Source organism: Dasypus novemcinctus, chromosome 20 (genome assembly GCF_030445035.2).
Source record: "Dasypus novemcinctus isolate mDasNov1 chromosome 20, mDasNov1.1.hap2, whole genome shotgun sequence".
Lineage (NCBI taxonomy): Eukaryota > Metazoa > Chordata > Mammalia > Cingulata > Dasypodidae > Dasypus > Dasypus novemcinctus.
Window position 1 is genome coordinate 30,682,357 of NC_080692.1, and position 19,822 is coordinate 30,702,178.

The 19,822-nt window shown below is 34.8% G+C and overlaps 1 protein-coding gene across 2 annotated transcripts in view; it reads right to left on the bottom strand.

The window, feature by feature from the left end:
* Nucleotides 1–19,822, bottom strand: part of LOC101435372 (ovostatin) — a 62,628-nt gene that overhangs the window by 22,564 nt on the left and 20,242 nt on the right. The window contains exons 11-23 of one of the 2 annotated variants that reach the window (XM_058282770.2): nucleotides 18,658–18,816; nucleotides 18,082–18,312; nucleotides 14,378–14,438; nucleotides 13,674–13,819; nucleotides 13,188–13,337; nucleotides 12,325–12,492; nucleotides 11,599–11,692; nucleotides 8,171–8,285; nucleotides 6,783–7,011; nucleotides 4,059–4,185; nucleotides 3,571–3,689; nucleotides 3,018–3,069; nucleotides 1,728–1,811 (exon numbers count right to left, since the gene is read on the bottom strand). In XM_058282770.2, the coding sequence (XP_058138753.1) occupies nucleotides 1,728–1,811; nucleotides 3,018–3,069; nucleotides 3,571–3,689; nucleotides 4,059–4,185; nucleotides 6,783–7,011; nucleotides 8,171–8,285; nucleotides 11,599–11,692; nucleotides 12,325–12,492; nucleotides 13,188–13,337; nucleotides 13,674–13,819; nucleotides 14,378–14,438; nucleotides 18,082–18,312; nucleotides 18,658–18,816 (1,735 nt within the window). The remainder of the gene's footprint in view (nucleotides 1–1,727; nucleotides 1,812–3,017; nucleotides 3,070–3,570; nucleotides 3,690–4,058; nucleotides 4,186–6,782; nucleotides 7,012–8,170; nucleotides 8,286–11,598; nucleotides 11,693–12,324; nucleotides 12,493–13,187; nucleotides 13,338–13,673; nucleotides 13,820–14,377; nucleotides 14,439–18,081; nucleotides 18,313–18,657; nucleotides 18,817–19,822) is intronic. The other variant, XM_058282771.2, reaches the window with a different exon arrangement.

Sequence of the window (19,822 nt, forward strand, 5' to 3'; positions counted from 1 at the left end):
ATGGCCCTTTCTGTGTTAGAAAGTGTTCTCTTTTTTTAACATTTTTAAAATTTTATTTTTAAAGAAGTTTTAGATTACAGAAAAGTTACATTAAAAATATAGGGGATGCCCATTGATCCCATTCCTTCCCCCTCCCACACTTTTCCCCATTAACATCTTTCCTTAGTGTGCTACATTTGTTACAACTGATGAACACATATTGAAGTATTGCTACTAACTGTGGTCTATAGTTTACATTGTGGTTTTCACTTCACACCGTACAATTTTATAGGTTTTGACAAACTGTATAACGGCCTATATCTGCATTGCAATGTTTTGCAGAACAATTCCAAGGTCCACAAAATGCCCCATATTATACCTATTCTTTCTCCTTCCCGTCAGAACATTTGGTGATCACTGCTTTTATATCAATGTTAAAACTTCTGGAAGTTCTTTTTTTGTCTTTGGACAGAACATCTCAAAAGAGAATCAATGAAGAAAGTGTTCTGTAGTTGCTCTTGGTTAATTTTTAGTTTTTTCAGTTTTGAGCAGGACTACTGAGGTTCTGGCTTTATAGGGCCTGCAAGTTAGGAGTAAAAAGCTTTACGTTGCTCTGGTCATTGACCCACAGAACAATGATCTTTGGGTAGTGTTGTTTGTGCCTCCCTGACTATTCCAATTCCTGTGCAAAAAAGAGTGACATTCGACAGTTAACTGGCTTAGAATGCACGCTCTCAAAATCACTGGAGTGTGAAAAAAGGTCAGAACTTTTCTTTACAGGCTAGTCTGGAATGAGACACAACCCAGGAGGGCTAACACTGGAACTTAATTTTTATGAGAGAGTTAAAATGGTATTTGAGAAAAGAAAGAGCCAGAAATTTGGTTCCGATACTTATATTCTCTTTTTTTCCTTTTCTTTTTTTAATTTATTGAAGTATATCACTCATATGTAAACATATATAAACAATAAGTGTATAGTAATAGTTGTGAACTTATAAAACAAACACACATAACATCATACAGGGCTCTCATACCTCACCCTATCACCAGTATCTTACATTGTTGTGAAACATTTTTAACTAATGATTAAAGGATATCCTCAAAATATTACTACTAACCAAAGTATCTTACATTTGGCCTATTTTTCCCCCTACCCACACTATTATTAATATTATTTTTATATCATTTATACATGGACATACATAAACAATAAGTATATAGTAAAAGTTGTGAACTCACAAAGCATACATGCATCACATCATACAGGGGTCCCACACATCAACTTACCACTAACTCCTTGCATTGTTGTGAGACATTTGTTACAAATTAGGAAAGAATAGCATCAAACTCTTACTACTAACTATAGTTCATATCCTGCATTTGGTTTTTTCCCCTAACCCACCCTATTATTTTAAAAATATATTTCTATGGCAGAAGTTGTGAACTTACAAAACAATCATGCACATGTGCAGAATTCCCATACAATACCCCTCTATCAACACACCACACCATGAAGGAACATTTGTTACAGACTATGAGATAATATGATTTCATAATCTGCAATTTTCTTAGTGTATTTTACTGGTTAGGTCAATACACAAACCTCAGTCTTCAAAGTCTAAGGATAGAAATGGAACCCCAAACAAATGACAAAACCAACAAGTAGGACCAAGCAGATAAAAGTAAAACTTTTCTTTTTCCTCCCAGTCTGTATAACTCCCCAATATTGCATTATATTGCAGACTTACCAAGGACAGACCAATAAACTCTATCTGAATCTTTCACAATATTTTCTGATAAACTTAGTTCTACTGGTTGAGACACTGTAGAGTCTAAGAAATAGTAAAGAGAATTTATTAATTCAGAACTCTCATTTATCGTAAAGACCAGGATTCTGACTGTGATTGTAATTTATCCTCCCTATCGATAAAACACTTAATATCTTCTTATTAATCATTCCTACTTTTAAAATAATCAGGGGAAAAAAGGGCTGAGGGATTCCTATGATAAAAATTAATCAGACTTAATGTAAAAATTTCACATTCAATTAAAATAGAACACATGACAAAACTTTGACTTTGGAGATCACATTAAAATATCCTGTATACTTTCACACATATTATCTAATTGAATTTTCACAAAATAACTTAGTGGATGAATAGGTCAGATATATCTCCTCTATTCCAGCCCCCGCCCCCCACGTAGAAAAGAATGCTCAAGCCAGAATTAAATAAGGGAATTGGAAGATCACAAAAGATCACAAACAGTAATGGAACACAGACTCTGGACCCTGGTGTTTTGAATTCAAGGTCAGTATAATTTCCACATAGTATTGAAATAACTCCACACCTGAGTGTGCTCCTTAAGGTAATAATATATTGAAAATGAAATGAGCTCTCTGGCCTCTCTAACTGTAGGGGCCTAAGGAATTCTAGAATGAAAAAAAAAAATACTACAGATGGAGTAATTGCAAAGTAATTTAGATAACAGAAAAATCAAGTTGTGGCCAGGTGCTATATATAAGGCAATCTAGTTGTTGCAGTTTTGGGAATAGAAATATTTGTAGGCAATGGATACGGGTCAGTGCCCTGGATAGGGGTGGGCCTCTGAAGTGTGCTATTCAGAAGAAAGATTTGGAAGAATCTGTCTCAGAGATGAATGACAAGAAAAAGCCCCATTGAAATGAATGTTTTAAGCAGATAGAAACAGTTCTACTTTGACTAGGGTCTTTTGACAGAATATTTGTAATCACAGTAAATTTTTAAATGAAGAAATCAAGACTTGAATGAAGAGGAACTAAGGGGTAAGATAAGAGTTGAATGAAAGTCCAGTGTACTTGTATTTCCAAACTGGGGAGAAGGGAATAAGAGGAAGTTCTTTTGATTTTGCTCATGGCATATTTAAACTTGAAAATAGTTTAATCTTTCATAGCAGCATGCTGCTAAAGATCAATAATAAAGCAATTAATTCCAAAGCAGAGACAGAAGTTTCATTCAATAGTGTCATATTAGCAAGACCAGGTAAAAGTGTCTACTTACCATGTGTGCAAATAAGGGAGCCCTGTGTTATCTCCCTTTCAGTGCCTTCGGGCTAATCATTGGAAGAAGAAAAGAGGGAAGATGTCATCAATTTCATACATCAAGTAAATAAGAATATTCATAAGTTAATGATAATATTTGAAAAGAACAAATCAGCTATAAAATTCTATCCCAGATAATGAGTACATGAACTCTTAAACCTGAATTAATGCAGAAAGAACTAATGGATTTTGCATGTTGTAATAGAATAAGTTGGATTTTGCATGCTATAATAGAATAAGTTGAGTGTTTCTAAATTTAAAGGCAAGGATTTTCTCAAGTATTCTTCAAGCTACAAAATTCCAACTCTCTCTTTCAAGAATGTTTTACCTTTGACTACAAAGGTTCTCTTTAGGGGGAGACTAAATGTCTTTTCCTGGTCTGCCAATTTGATTGAAATTATAGTCCTGTCTCTTTGGATAGATGGCTTGTTCCTATTTCTGTCAGCTATGAAATGGCATTTTGAAGTACAGACAGATTTTCAAAGCTGATAAGTTTTATTTTGAGGCCATACCTCTACCAGCAATGGCTTAATCAGTGTATCCCTCCAGGCAGTATCCGAGGCCATGGGTGACCCACTCCCACAGTTATTATTCTGCAGGGTTTCAGTACTGATAGTGAGATTGACTGTACCTTGAATGGCAGGAAATACAAATGTCAGGGTTTCAGTGGTTCCTTCTACTGAAAGTAATTCAAGGACGTAGAGATCATTCTAGGCTCTAATTAAATTATAAATTAAACATTTTACAGAAGAGAGATAAGAACTTGACATGGACAGTATGAGAGCTCTTAAAGCTAGCATTTGATTCCAACTCTGACCCCTGTCTGAAGACAGAGTAGACCTGAGTTGTAAAAGAGAAGACTATAATCCGAATAGAAGAAGGGACAGGTGAGGTGGTACTCAGCAATGTGTGAATTAGCTGTAAAAGAGAAATAGACTAACATAAACTCTGAGGAAGATTTAAAAGGAATGTAAAAATACGTAGTAATTGACAATCTTACCCACTGTTTGCAGGGTAACCAGCCAAGCATCGGATTTTTTCTCATTGGCACATATACAATGATTTTCATCACCAGTTGAGAGAAGTGTGGCTTGGAAGGTGCTAGATGCTTCCAGATAATTACTAATCTGTGAGATCCAGATACAAAAAGAGAAAAAGAGAAGATTCAGTTCTTTCCATACATTTACATAATATAGCCAGGCATGTCCCAGAGGTTCTAAAGGAATTCTTCACCTTCCATATTTCCTACCATGGGAAAAATAGCTTATCAGCCATGGAGAAACCTTCAAAGTTCTGCTACATAATTACTATAATCTGACCTTTGGCACTTATTGACCCATGACTTATTATTTTGGAAAAAAAACAAAAACAATAGTTAAGTCACATAGAATAATATACTACTTTAGAAAAGTATCACAAAATAAGCAGATGTTTTGATCAATCTGGGTAGATCAAGTTATCATACTGTGAGCCTCAGTTTCCTTTCACTTATCTGTAAATTAGGGCCATTATTGTCTCTTTTTTTAAAAGACTTATTATTTATTTATTAATAAATAATAAATATTTATTATTTATATAAAATAAAATATTATTTTATTTCTCTCCCCAAGCCCTCCTTCCCCCATTGTCCGCTCTCTGTGTCCATTTGCTGTATGGTCTTCTATGTCTGCTTGCATTCTTGTCAGCAGCTCCAGGGATCTGTGTCTCTTTTTGTTGTTGTTGCATCATCTTGCTGCATCAGCTCTCCATGTATGCAGCTGCCACTCTGGGCAGGCTGCACTTTTTTTGCATGGGGCAGCTCTCCTTATGGGGTGCACTCCTTGCATGTGGGGCTACGCCATGCAAGGAACACCCCTGTGTGGCATGGCACTCCTTGCACGCATCAGTACTGCATGTGGGCTAGCTCACCACGCCAGTCAGGAGGCCCTGGGTTTGAACCCTGGACCTCCCATATGTTAGGAGGATGCTCTTATCAGTTGAGCCAAATCCACTTCCCCCATTATTTTCTCTTGCTCACAGTTGTTATGTCTGTTATAGCAGGTAGCATATATAAAATATCTAGAACAGTGCATTCATCTCAGGCTTAGAAATAAAATTTTTATTAGCAAGCAAGGAAGCAAATGAACAAAACTTCCTTTAATGTGAGAAATTATTTTTTCCCTAAAAACTAGCTACTTGAATGCTGAATCCCAGTTAACTTAATAGATTTTTACACACCTGGTTTTTTTCAATAAACTGTTTCAGTTAAATCAAGAATATGTTAATAGGTCAAGTATCTTACTTGATATTTTGGTTATGTAAATCTGTAATTGCTTTTTACTTAGGTTGATAAAATAATTGGATGTCAATAAAGGGTTGGGTTTGAGCATCATACCATGCTGAAACCATACTGAAATAAAAGGTGAGCAATAAGATAGCAAAAGGCCATACTTTCATTATAGATATTACTAAAATTTTTCATTTAGTTGAAGACTACAGAGAAGGGAAAATAATCCAAATGCCTGTGTTTGCAATATGTTATGAAAGGCTCATCATTGACATTACTTTATTCAATGCTCTTAAGAATCCAGCCAAATATGTATAGTAACATCATTTTACACACTGGTAAACTGAGGTTTAGAAAGATTAAGTACCTTGTTCAAAGCAGTAGTGCCAGGAAGTGTAAAAACCAAGATCTTAACCCAGAGGGAAAAGTCTGTGCTTTTCTTCTAAGAAATTGCTGCTTTTCCACAGTTATTGCCCAATGGTCAAGAGCCCATGAAACCACTAAGAAGTCATTTATATATTCTACACATCTTCAGCTAATTTCAAGGGGAAATGTAAGCAGATTTAAAACTTAATTTAATAACATTCAGCTTGATTATTTAACAAATCCTTCCACTAAGTTCTTGGATATGTTGAAGAATTGAAGGCGCTAGATAGCTCTTCATCCAATCATTCCTCCTCACACCACACACACAAACGGAAAAGATAATTTATGCCTCCGAGTTTGTCTTCAGTTCTCTTTTGGTCATCCATCCATCCAGATATACTAATTTATATTCTAAAGTCCCCACGGCATGACTGTGTAAAGCTCGACAATATCTGTGATAGTTAGTCTCATTGTGTCAACTTGGCTAGGCTATAGTACCCAGTTGTTTAGTTAAACACTAATCTAAATGTTGCTGTGAGAGTATTTTGTAAAGTATGGCTAATATCTACAATTAGTTGACTAAGTAAAGGAGATTACCCTTCATAACATGGATGGATATTATCTAATCAGTTGAAGGCCTTAAGAGCAAAATATGAGCTTTCCCAGAGGAGGAAATTCTGCTTCAAGACTGCAGCATAAAATTCTGCCTGGGTTTCCAGAAGCCAGTTTACAAATTTTGGACTCAAGACTGCAACATCAACTTCTGAGTGAGTTTTCAGATTGCCAACCTGCCCTTCAAACTGTGGATATGCTAGCCCCCACAATCGTGAGCTAATTACTCAAAATAAATATCTTTATACCATCTATCTATCTATCTACCTACCTACCTACCTATCTATCATCTATTATCTATTTACTTACCTACCTACCTACCTACTTAGTGATCTAATCAATATCCTATTGGTTTAGTTTCTCTAGAGAATCCTGATTGATAAAATTTCTTCAAAACAAATTTAGGAAACATAAAGTACCCCCAAAGTTCAATTTATTGACAAAAAAATGTCTATTTACTAAAAAGACTCAAGGTAGTACCTGAATACATCTTTTCATAGAGTTGAAGACATTGGCCGTCAGAGTGAATGTTTCTCCTTGAACAACTGAAAAGGGTAGAGTAAGATCTACAAAGAAGGGCTTAAAAACATTGAGGGAGGTGTTTTCGGAGATGCCAAATCCAGCTTCATCGTTAATGCAGAATCCATTGGCATTCCACTGTGCAATGGTATCAGGAGCAGTAAGAGGAATTTTGGCTACACCTGTGGAGCTAAGGGAAAAGATTGAGACAACACTGGAGAAAGGATCAGTCACCACATAAGAAATAACTGGATCATTCATTTACTCAAAGCTTTGCATCCCTTTCTTGAACTAGTCAACACTCAGCTAAACTACAAAAGGAGAATTCTTTTTTAAATAAATCCCATTTTTCCTCTCTTTAGTTTCTTGTTATGCCTTATCTTTAAAGAAGCTCAAAGGCAAGCCCTGTGTTTGGTGTACTAGCCTCTATTCATTTATACTTTCCTTAGACTCTATTTTGTCTCTTAATTCTGAGGTATCTTTTTACTCTAAATTCTATTGATCATCTATCTTTCCTTATAATCTTTACCAAATTACAAATTGTTGAAATACTTGACATAGGGATTGATCTCTCACTTACTTATAAAATACTGAGAGAGATACTTTTTTTCTGTGTATATTTCTCTTTTTTTAATTATTGATAGACGCTTTGATGGATCTTAGAAGCAAAGTATTTAAAAATGTTGGAATAGGTGGGATACATGAACTAATGACATTAATTTACTTGGGATACATGCATTAGTGATTAATTTACTCATAAACTTGTTTTGCCACATTTATCCAACTTTACTGACAACTTTAGAAGTATAAGCCCTGCCGTACAATTTTAAAATGTCATATATTTGAATTTATTACAGTCCCTACTTAGAAACTCATTTTCCCCAACCTCTCTCCTCCCTTTTCTACCTCTTTTTCATTATTTCTTCCATTCTTTGCCTCTTCTTGCTAACTTCACATTTTGTTTCCTCTCTCCTTTCTCCCTTACAGCCATATGTATTTTGTGATTATTATGTTTACCATTCATATAAGAGAAAACAGTTTCATGATCTCCCATACAACTTTTCTTCCCACAATATCAGATTCTAATAAAAATATACAATAAAAAGTAACAGAATAAGGAAAAGAAGTAAGTAAAAATGAAAGAAGGAGAATTTAAAAGGATGAAAAGAGAGGACTTAGTAGAAGCCTATCAGAGGCTCTGAAGAGTTTTCAACATGCTCTTTTAAGCTTCTTACTTTGGGGCACATTTATTTTGTTAAGGCTGAGAAGTATTTATGGATATTTTTCCTCAGTTTTTCAGGTAAAAAGAAAAAAATAATTAAGTACAGGAAAACAATAAAAAAACTCACTCAGTTGTGACAAGTTTCCAAAGCCAAGTTTCAAGAAATGATGTCGTCAGAGTCTCAGTGTAAGAGTTAGCATTTTCAGAAGTCTGAGAACGTGCATCTACCTCTGAATGTATTCCTAGAAGACAAAACACATTATGAACAATAAACTATTTCATATAGAAAAAAGTCAAATTCAACTTTTTGACAAATGAACTTATATTTTGAGCACAAGTCAATAAAAGAAGTTATTATTCATTGAATTATTGCTATGTTCCATTCGCTATACAAATGCTTTTCACATATTTTAATTCATTTAATCCTCACAATATTTTTTTATGATGCTTTAAGATCCTTTTCCTAGATAAAAGGATTCACCTTAGGTTTGGTGAATTTTCTATGAATATTTTATAATGCTTACTAAAAAAGTAAGAGAATATTAACTATTCATCCCTGTGATCATCTATCATTGATATTTTGACAGATTGTACTTATAAGTACATACACAAGTAATATGGGGATACACTGTTCTATAAAATAATTAAAACATGACAAATAAAGTGAGGCCCCCTTTGACCTCACCACCAACCTTGCATTTTTTCCCCTCTTGTATGTAATCTTCCACGTATCCGTAGAAAATATAGGTCTATTTTCTATTCTCTTTTATTTTTAAAATGGTAGTATATTTATCATTCAATAAATTGTTTTTCTCCCTTAACAATTTATTTTTCAGCTATACTAATGTTTATATAAATATATTTATTTCATTATTTTTAGCTGTTTTACGGTGCTACCTATACCTTTCTTGATGGGCAAATTTTCAGATTTATTTCCTGTTTAATTCAGTATCTTTGTTCATTGATATTCTAATGTACGACTACTCTGCAGTTAACACAACATGTATACTCTCTGGATTATTGGGTATGTACATTTTTCTTTACGAAAAATACCATTAAAAAGCTCCTTGGAGACCAATTTATATTTTCACAAACAAATGGCATGAGAGCATCTGTTATTTGACATTACCAGAATAAAAATTTTTATGAAGTAAAAATTGTACCACATTTGATTTATATTTCCTGAATTTCTAACAGGATTGAGCAAATTTTATTATGTTTATTAATCATATGTATTTCCTCTCCTGTGCACTGTTCATTCATTAGCTTTTTAACTTTCCCTAGAGCATTGTCAGACATTTTCTTATTAATTGGTAGGAGTTTTATGTATATTCTAGTAATTAATTTTTCTTTGTTTTTATTAAATACATTGCAAAGAATTTCTCCCTATGTCAATAAACTAATATAAAATAATATGTATTAATGTCCATATAGCATATTAAAATATTACCTCTCCCCATTTTCCTAAAAGCAACACATTGTCTAATACTCTAATGCAATTTGTATATATCCTTCACAGATATATAATATGGTTTTAGTGTGTTTATCTATTTTAAAGTCATATAAATGACACTGTAATTTAGATCTCACTGTGTTTCTTAGATTTTCTATGTATAACTTTGTGCTTAAATCTTATTCATGTTGTCTCTTTTTTGGTGAATTTTTTTTTAATTTTTATTTATTTCTCTTCCCCTTCCTTCCCCCCCTCCCCCAGTTGTCTGCTCTCTTGTGTCCATTCTCTGTATGTTCTACTGTGTCTGCTTGCATTCTCGGTGACACCGGGAATATGTGTTTCTTTTTTGTTGCATCATCTTGCTGTGACAACTTTTCACGTGTGTGGTGCCACTCCTGGGTAGGCTACACTTTTCTCACGTGGGGATGGCTCCTTAATGTGGATCTATCATGAATAAATCTCTTCAAGGTGTTACTTCAGTTAAGGTGTGGCCCAACTAAAGCCTGTCGGGCTTTAATCTGGATTACTGGAGTCCTTTATCAGCAGAGTGAAAGTCAGATGGAGAAAGAAGTCATGGAGGGTGACCAGAAGCTAGGAGTCAATGAAACCCAGAAGAGAAAGGACATGTGACAGAAAAATCAAGGAATCCCAAATATTGTCAGCCAGCCAGAAGATACCACCCTGGAAAGAAGCAGGCCTTCTAGCTTCTTGCGATGGTCTGAGTCTTTTGTGGATCCCAGGAAATTATATTCTTAAATTGGTCCAGTCCTGTGGGTGTGAACCTATCGTAGGTAAGAACTTAGATTATGGTAGATTTGGTTAAGGGTCATGTGATTAGATTACTTAAGGAAAGTTGTAGCCCAGGGTGGGTCTTAATCCTCTTGCTGGAGTCCTTTATAAACTAGAATTGGCAAGGCTGCAGAGACAAAGAGAAACTCCACAAAGCTAAGAGAGAAAGTCCTGGAAGCCAGAAGTTGAAATCAATGGAACCCAGGAGAGAGGAAGCCACAGACTGATCAGAAAGTAACCACGCCTACAGCAGAAGGCAGAGACCAGCACATGCTGCTGTTTGCCTCATCTTGTGCCTTGCCAGATGAGAGAGGAATCCAGGACTACTGAAGCCAGTCCTCAGGGTAAACAGCATCACCTAATGAAACTTTGATTTGGACATTTACCTCAGCCTCAAAATTGTAAGCTTCTAAGTTAATAGATTACCATTGTAAAAGCCAACCCATTTCTGGCACACTGCCTTGGCAACCTTTTGCAAACTAAAATACTTCTGAAACCATGAGCCAATAAATTACTGTTAAGTCAATCCACTACATGGTATTTATTTTAGCAGCTAGGAAATTAAACCTTTTGAAATTGGTGTATATGTTAATTCGTTTCTTGATGTTCCTTTATTTTTTTATGATATTACTAGTGATGTTAAATATCTCTTCATACAGTTTTTACCTATTTGTTTCCCCTCCTTTGTATCATGCCTTCATATATTTTCTCTATTTTTCAATTTTTTCAAAAATTTTTTTGTATGGTCCTTGACATCTTCTAGATTTCTAATCAAAAATCACTTCTTCATAGAGGTGTTCTATGACTATCTTATTTAAAATGGCATGCTCATGTTCTGCTCTTTTCTTGTTTTATTTTCTCCATAGCAATTCTTTGGAAAGAGTACAATATAATGGTAAAAAACATGTACTTTGGGGTCAGAGTGCCTTGATTACAATCCTGTCTCTTCCAATAATTATCTGCTGCACTGGGCAAGTTAGGTAATCTCTCTGTGCATCATTTTCCTCATCATTAACCTGGAGTAACTATTTAAGAAATACCAATGATCAGAGCACTTATTACCACCTGAAATTATGTTTCTATGAATTGTCTGTAGCCTACTTCAATGTAAACTTCCTGAATATAAAGATTCTCCTGCTATAGTCTCAATATATCCTTTACATATACTCTATATTGTCACTATGTCACCAATATTTTGTATCAGGGGAAAATAAATACAACAAACAAAAAACCTCTCCTTTTTCCCAAAAATGCTTTGCAAAATTAAGAAATTACAATCTATCACCTGTCCTCTATGTTATATCAAGACTCACCTGAATAACTTTGACCATCATAACGATATCTGGATTTCTTGCACAGAACTGGTTTCCGGAGATGAGAGTTGGTAAAGACTTTTAATCCCATTGCCTTGCAAAGCAAAATCAGTTTTAGATCATATGACAATACAGACTAGCAGTTTAGACCAAGTTTTTGTTTTCCTTACATATTTATTCCCTTCTTTTATTTACTTTTCCAATTCTAATTGTCATATATTTAGACATAATTCACAGCCATTTTCCAAATTCCATGTTTTCAATTCCTTTATTTCCTCTGATTATAATGACTTTTGCTCCCTTTTTCCTTAATATTAACATCTGTTGATGAAAATCTTTAAATGAGAAAGAATGAAAAAAAATCTTATACTGTACATTTGCTGCCTTGAATTTGGCATTTTATGTTGGACTAGAACAAAAGCCCACTAGGAAACACTTTAAACATATATATATATTGATAGTACAGAATTTCAATTTGGGGAGTAGGGGTAGGAGAAAAGTGTTTGGGAATTTATAGTAGATACTCAGTACATAATGCAGGCAACATTGTGTCAGGAAAACTGGTAATTTTCTTAGATATTCTTTATCTTGCATTGTAAACCAATACTCTGAGAATTCTTAGATTAATGAAGACACATTCTAAATATTTCCTTGCTGTTTTCATTCTAGTATTCTTATTTTGATTTTGTCACATGTATTAACCATTTTAACTAATGATTTTCTTACCCTCACAAGGTCATAGGCATCTTCTCCAAAGTCAGCTGATGCTGGTTCATAATAAATTCCTTTGTAAAGGATTTGAGCATGGAGACATGGTTCTTTTTGGCCATCTTCTAAGTTATGTCCTTTGAAATTATAGCCACTCAGTTCCCTATGATATAGCTGATTATATATCTAATGGTAGAGAAAAATCAATGATGTATTTTTAATGGATAATAATTTACCTTTCTTCCCACAAGAAATATATATATCTTCTATACAATCGTAAAATTCCTAAGGAAAATTGTCATCTTATCTATACAAAATACCTACTAGGAAAGTATAGGATCACAGGGCTCTCAATACTTTGATTTGTCATATAATCAATTGCACAATTACTGGCTTAATCATATTAAAACCAATAAAGAATGATGAGAATCAACTGGATTTTAAGAACTTCATATAAAGGGATAGCACAACATTCTTTGATGAGTCATCATTCAAGGACATTGTCATACAACGCCCTTGGTTAATTTATTAAATCTCCCTGAGCCTAAGATTATTCATTAGTCAAAGTGGAAATATAATTTCAACTCCATAGAGTTAATATAAAAATAAAAGGAAATAATGTATTTCAGAATACTCAGTAGCATGGCTATGAATAGAAAACGTTCAGTCAATATTTGTTTTTAAAAGTGTTGCTTCCTTTTACCACAAGAGAATTAGTGTAGTTCATTTCACATGATTTCCAACCTAAAATACTTTTTATTCCAAGTGGACTTTTGCCAATTTCTTGGTTCCCTCGTTTATTTAAGTTTTCCCATTTTTATCTGAGGTAAAGACATAAAATTTAGAGTGGATGGTAAATAAAAGTAGTTTCAATCACTTACACTTTGTTCTGATAGCTGATCATGAGCCCTATGTAGCAATATACTTTGATCTAGAGCCAAAAGGGCACAAAGAGAGTTTGGCGCAGCTGAGACTTGAAGGCTGATACTGGATCCCGGTAAACTTTTTTCTTCAGAGAAATTTAAGTCGACCTGAAAATGATAATAGAACAAAGAACAAGGGATGGGAAGCCATATGAGATTCTTTCAGACTACCCTTAGTTTTTTCAAATGCACATACCATTTAGGTATGTCTTCTAATCGAGTTACCCTCCAAATGGCATCTGGAACTTAGAAGAAAGGGAACAACTTTCAAAGTGGAGGCCGTAATCCTGGTATTCTTTAATCCCCCAGTGTATTAACTTTACCATACTAGTTTTCTTTTCCAGTTCTCAGAGAAATTGGGAATTTTCTCAAGCCAACATGTTCCAAATTCTCCTCAGTTTTCCAACACTTGAACAATTCTGAAGGGGAATTTTTCCCCCTCACCTTATTATTGAAGCATTTTTCCATTTTCAGTCTGGTACTGTCGGTCGTCATTTCTGCTCCAGGATGTAAACTGTAGACAAGCATAACTGCAGAGGGAAATAACTTAGTGCTAACTTCTAAAGAGATGGAAAATGTGCCAGTTTTGGCTGTGAAAAGAGAAGATCAAATTAGAAAAGTGTCTTAGTAAAATTGCTGACTCCTTTAGCTAGCAAAACCCTCCATGAATTTCTAGCCGTCTCACCCACTGCCAGCGAACAAGAGGATGCCTAATCTAACAAACTAATTCATAAAGCATTTCCAGAAGGAGGTCACCCAACTCTTTAATAAATTATAAAAGAAAATGACAGCTGGGCATTCCTTAATGTTTCAAATTCAAAGTCTTACTTTGTTTCACTTTTAAAATTCTTCCTTGTTTCAATGTAAAGATACTGTTTTTCTTGGAAGAGAAAGGAAAGGGTCAGTGACCCTGTCCCTTACAATAGTGCTTTAGTTATAATTAATATAAATATTTATTAACTAATACATTTTTTCTTTGAAATTAAGCCTATTCATATTCATATGTTTTTACACATTCTCAAACATTGATTTGGGGCAATAAACAACTCTAAAAATGAGGGGCTATGATTTTAAAGAAAAATGTAATATACACCCACATTAAAACATTCTAGTTGCATTAAATTCTATGCTAAAATGATGGGCCTCACCATTATCACTGATCTGGGCTTTATATTGTCCATCAAGTACGATTACACCTTTCGCAATTACCTAGAATAATGAAAATATTATAATAAACTTGAGGAAAAAGTAACCTAATTTAATTTCATTATAGACTTCTGTCATTTACCTCTTTATTTGGTCTGAACAATAAAATTGAACAAGTTCATGTGTGAAATAGGATACCTGTAAATGAGCTTATAACCCTAATAATTATATTCAACAGAATTTAGGCATCTTGGATACATTTCTCTAAAGCAATTTAATATTCCACATTCCAAAACAAACAATTCCCTATGTTTGTTATATATTGGTTTGTTTCCTATACGTGAAAAAATTTCCACTCATATTTGAAAGTATTGAATTATATTAATAATTAAATGCATTTACTTTAATAAAACAAAACTACACAAATACATTATCAAGAGTCTCCCAGTGCTTGAAAGGTCTTTCTGGGTGATGGATTTGTTTGACCCAAACGGTGTAAGTAAGGAATGCTCATCCATCTCCAATCAAAATTTAAGAAGAAAAATAAAAAAGGAGGGGGTGTCACAGAAGAAAGCTTCTCTCACTTCGCTTTTATCAACAACCTTGTGCAAATTTACATCAACACGCTTTACTTGTAATCTCTAAAGTACAAACAAAGGCTGGAGATGTGACCTCTGTTAAGAAAACCATTGTATTTCAGAGTAAAGTCTCAGAGTATTATCTAAAGAGATGCTGAAATTCGGAGAAAATTTAAATTTCTATAAAATCATAAACCTGAAACTGCAGGACCAGGTAATCCTACTATTGTCAATATTTCACTGAACTCTCAAATTGCTTTAACTATCTGGAGTGCGTTGTTTTGGTAATTAAATCCTAAAGGAAAATTGAGTCTCTGCTAATTGTAAGATACTGTATTTGGTAATGTAAGAGTGCAAAGAGGAATGAGACTCAATATTTAATAAGCCTTTTGGCCACAGTTCTGAATACTGTTGTGTATATTAACTCTTTGACTCCTCAAAACAGTAAGAGATTATAACAGATGGGGAAACTGAGGAAGAACGAAGAGGTAAAGGTATTTACCCATGTTCACACAGTTATGCTGCCTTTTAAAAGCATAATAAAGAATTCATTTTGAAATACTGTACTTTTATGTACTTGATGTTGTGCACTCTCCAAACCCAGTCCTTGACCTCCTAGAGGTTACAGAAGAGTGAGAGGCAATTTGCAAGCAATCACATAAACAAAGACATGAGCACAGACTTTGATAAGTAATGTGAGGAGAAACAAGCCCATTGATTAGGAAAGGATATGTAGAGCTGAACAGTACAATGACTTGAATTGTCTGGGTGAGCAGAGAAGGTTTCCTTAGAGAGTTTCATTTAAGCCAAGAATCGAATGATGAAGAGGATCATCTAAGCAAATAGGGTGTAGGCAGTTGGGGTGGTAGTGGTGCAGTTGGGAAGGAAGAGTATGATGGGCATAAGGAAAAGAATGTGGGAAGCTCCTGAGACAGAAAAGAGCTTGTCTGTCCATAAACATGAAAGACCTCTGTGTCTGCAAAGAAGGAAGTCACAGTGCAGAATAATGCCAAATGGCACTGGCAAGTTTTCCAAGAGACAGAGAGGTAAAGCCTGGCAGGCAAGGACAAGGAGTTTGGGATTTATTTTAATAGTAATAGGAAGCCACTGAATGTATTTCAATTAGGGGAGTGAAATAATCCTTGTTGCTTTGGGAAGAAATTAGTCTAGATTTCCAGATTTAAGAGTTCTGTGTTCTCTTTTCTATAAAAGGCCTTGGAAAGAGCAAGAAAAACAAAAACTTAAAAGGAAGGAAGGAGAAGAAAAGGAGGAAAGAAGGAAGGAAAGGAGAGAATAAAGGAAGGAAGGGAAAGTGAGAAAGGAAGAGGAAGAGAGAAAGGAAGAAAGTGAGGAAGGAGGGAGGGAGGTAGAGGAGGGAAAGAAGGACAAACTCCTTGTTTAATTACATTAGGAAACAGAGGGAACTCTGCGCTATCTTTTAAAATAGAAATCAGGTGAAGTAATTGTTAAGCCCTTATAGGAGAAGAGAAAAAATAAACATAAGCTATTTCAAGAGGAAGCTGATGACAACTCAATTCAGCCCATGGAACTGCAGAATGGCTCTGCTCAGAAGTGGGAGATATGGGATACCTAGGTGGGCAGGGGTAGAAGGAGGGGAGGGGAGGAACCTAACTCTGGGAGGCTGGATGTCTTCTAAAGACTAATTAGATTCAGCTTCTCTTCCCAAGGATGCTTGGTGCTCCTCACTCAGCACTATGGCAATAGTGTTGTTAAAATAGTGAAGTATTTCAGTATTGGTGGTAAAGAACCTTAGTTCCCCAGACCCACACCCTACTTCCCTTGGACTCACCCCAATAGACTCCTCTGTCCCGCAAGCTAAATAGGCCACACCAGGCCTAGCAAAGGGCTTTAATGGAGTTATGACTGGTCTATTTTGCCTGCTTGGTGCCCATACCAAACTGATTTGAAGTATTTTATTATATATGGACTTGATGAATGAACAGCAAAAAAGTGAGAGGGAATGTAAAGAAAACTTGGCAGGATATGGTGATTCAGTAATTAGGGTGAAAAGAGAAGTGTCAAAGGTTTTTCTAAGATTCCAAGTTTGATAAACAGGAGAAATTTTGTTGTACTACATTCACACTGCATGTAGATCTATCCAAACACTATTAGTTCCCAGAACTACAATGTACTTCAGACCTCTATGACCTTTCATATGTTATTTTCTCCAACAAACCTAAATTTGCCTCCATGTCAGCTAGGGAGACTCCTACTTCTCCTTACCAAACCCTGGTTAGGCATATCCTCACTCGTATGTATGAGGAAATCTATGCATATTTCCTAAGAGTAATTCCCAAACTTTTATATACATTAGAATCATCTGTTAAAACAAAGTTGCTGGGTATCACCCCAGAGATTCTGAGCCAGTAGGTCCAGGGTGGGACCTGATAATTTGCATTTCTAAACCCATTCCTAGTTCAGGATGATGCCCTAACTTGGGGATCATTGTCCTAGCTAGAGTTAAGCATTGATTCTTCTGTATCACCCTTCTGACTGCACACATTTCATTTGTTGCATTTATGTCATTATAATTTAATGTTTTGTCTCCAACTGCACTTTCTCTGTTTCTATTCCCAGAGCCATGAAAAGCTTCTAATGATGTTTGTTGATTGAATTAATTCATGTTTCTTTAATTTTACATCATCTTTATCAATCTTAATAAAGGACCATGCATCCAGTTAGACAACATAAAATAATAAAATATACTTCATTATAATAATTAATGAGCACTTTTCATGGACAAGGCATTGTCCAAAGGGCTTTTATATGTATTATTGCATTTAATTCCCTTAACATCCCTCTGATTAGATTATTTTCATTAGACTAAAAAATTAAAGTTCTCTAGAGGTTAAAGCATGATTTGATCTCAGATATGTTAAAATGGAAATGACAGACTATGGAAAAAGTATGGTGAGAAAAATGAAGTGGATGAGAGTATGATGACTTGGCCTGTCTTGTATAGTTTTTAAACAGAAACTTCAGTTCTGTCAGTTATATATTTTGCATTTACTTTTAAATTTACCATGATATAAGGTTTACATTAAGTTCCAAGAAGTTTGAAAATCAAGAAATTATTTTTGTTGTGGAAGAATATTTTTAGCACATACCAGATAATTGAAGGTTGCTGTGTAGGCTTTGTCTTGAAGGTTATTCGTATTCATAAGGTAGTGCACTGCCACGTGATTCTTCTGGTTGCATTTCAGTTTTTCTGTTACAGGGACAATCTTTAGGAAGCTATTAAACTTGGAGTAAAATCGGCGAACCAAGAACTCTGCCTTTGGGTAATAAGGCAACACCCAGCCAGGAGCATGACAGTGTTCACTGGTTTTGTAGGTTGCCTAGATATGTCAAATTTAGAGACATTATGGGATAAAGAGAAAAGAGAAGTCAAACAATATTTTAGAAGATGGTTTATCATCATGCTGCTCTCTCTCTACATGAAAATTTCTTGGTTCTTCTACATTCAGTTTAACCTAATTCCCCATTCCTACTTTGTAGTCATATTCTAGAGTGACCAGTATATGGCTTTCACAAAGTTATCACTTAATATTATTTCTCTAAAATTTTTACTCTTTTCTGTCCTACAATTTCCATTTTTGCTCCTTAAATATCCTTTAACATAGACCTAAACATTAGATAGCAAATACAGTGTTTTCTTTTCAACTTGCTTTTAGCTAACTTACTCCCAAAGTCATATTTGGCCATGTCATCTCAGATGTATCCAAGGAAAACTGGGCAATGCCATTTACATCTGTGGTATAGTTGCCAACAATTGTGTTCTTCAGGTGCAACTGGACAACTTGATTTGGGACAGGAGAGTAATCTGGAAGAAGCAATTTAATCTGAGAAAGAAAAGAAATTTTTGAAGCATTTACTAAAGGTGGGAATCATTTTTTTCTTCATAAGCCAAGGTTCTGGTGTCAACATTCCTCTTTCCTTGTCGTGTGTGTACTTTCTGGCTAGTTTCATCTACTGTTGTCAAGTATGTGACAGTTAAGATACTATAAATATATTAATGGCCCTAACTTTATTTCTCACACCCGTAAAGTTCTCTTGAAACTCAGGCCGATATCTTTACTTGCATCCTCAAAATTTTATAATAAAAATATTTAAGAAATCCTCAAAATTGAATTACCTATCTGTTCAATCGTCCCTTCTTTCTTTCTCATTAATCTCAGGGATTAACCCAACCATTCATTCATTTAGCTACCAATTCAACAATTCAGGGATATCCTAGTTCTTTTCTTTCACCACATTTTTAGTTGTTGAAAAAGTACTCTCAATTTTATTATTATTTTTAACATCTTCTGTTTCCAATTGACCATATTCATTGCCTTTGGGATTGAGTCATGTACCCCACTAAAAGACTTGTTCTAGTCTTAATCTGCCTTCCTGTGGGTGAGAACTTATTTGTGATTAGGCTCTTTGAAGATATTATTTGTTAAGGTGTGTACTTATTTGTGAATAGGATCTTCGAAGATATTATTATTTGTTAAGGTATGGACTTCTACGTGAATAGGATTTTTGAAGATACTATTAGGTGAAATTGAATCAGGGTGAACCTTAAACCACATCATTGAAGTCCTTATAAAGCAGAGGAAGTTCAAACACAGTTAGAGAAAGCCAAAGGAAGAGACCATGTGGCAGAGGCAGAGAGGCAAGCCAAGGAAGTGGAAGGATTACAGCAAGCCAGCACCAGAATACACCCCACTGGGAGAAAACACAGCCTGATGAGACCTTCATTTTGAATTTCTAGCTTCCAAAACCACAAGACTATAAATTCCGTTGTTTAAGCCTACCCATTTTATGGTATTTGTCATAGCAGCCCTAGCAAACTATCCAGAATTG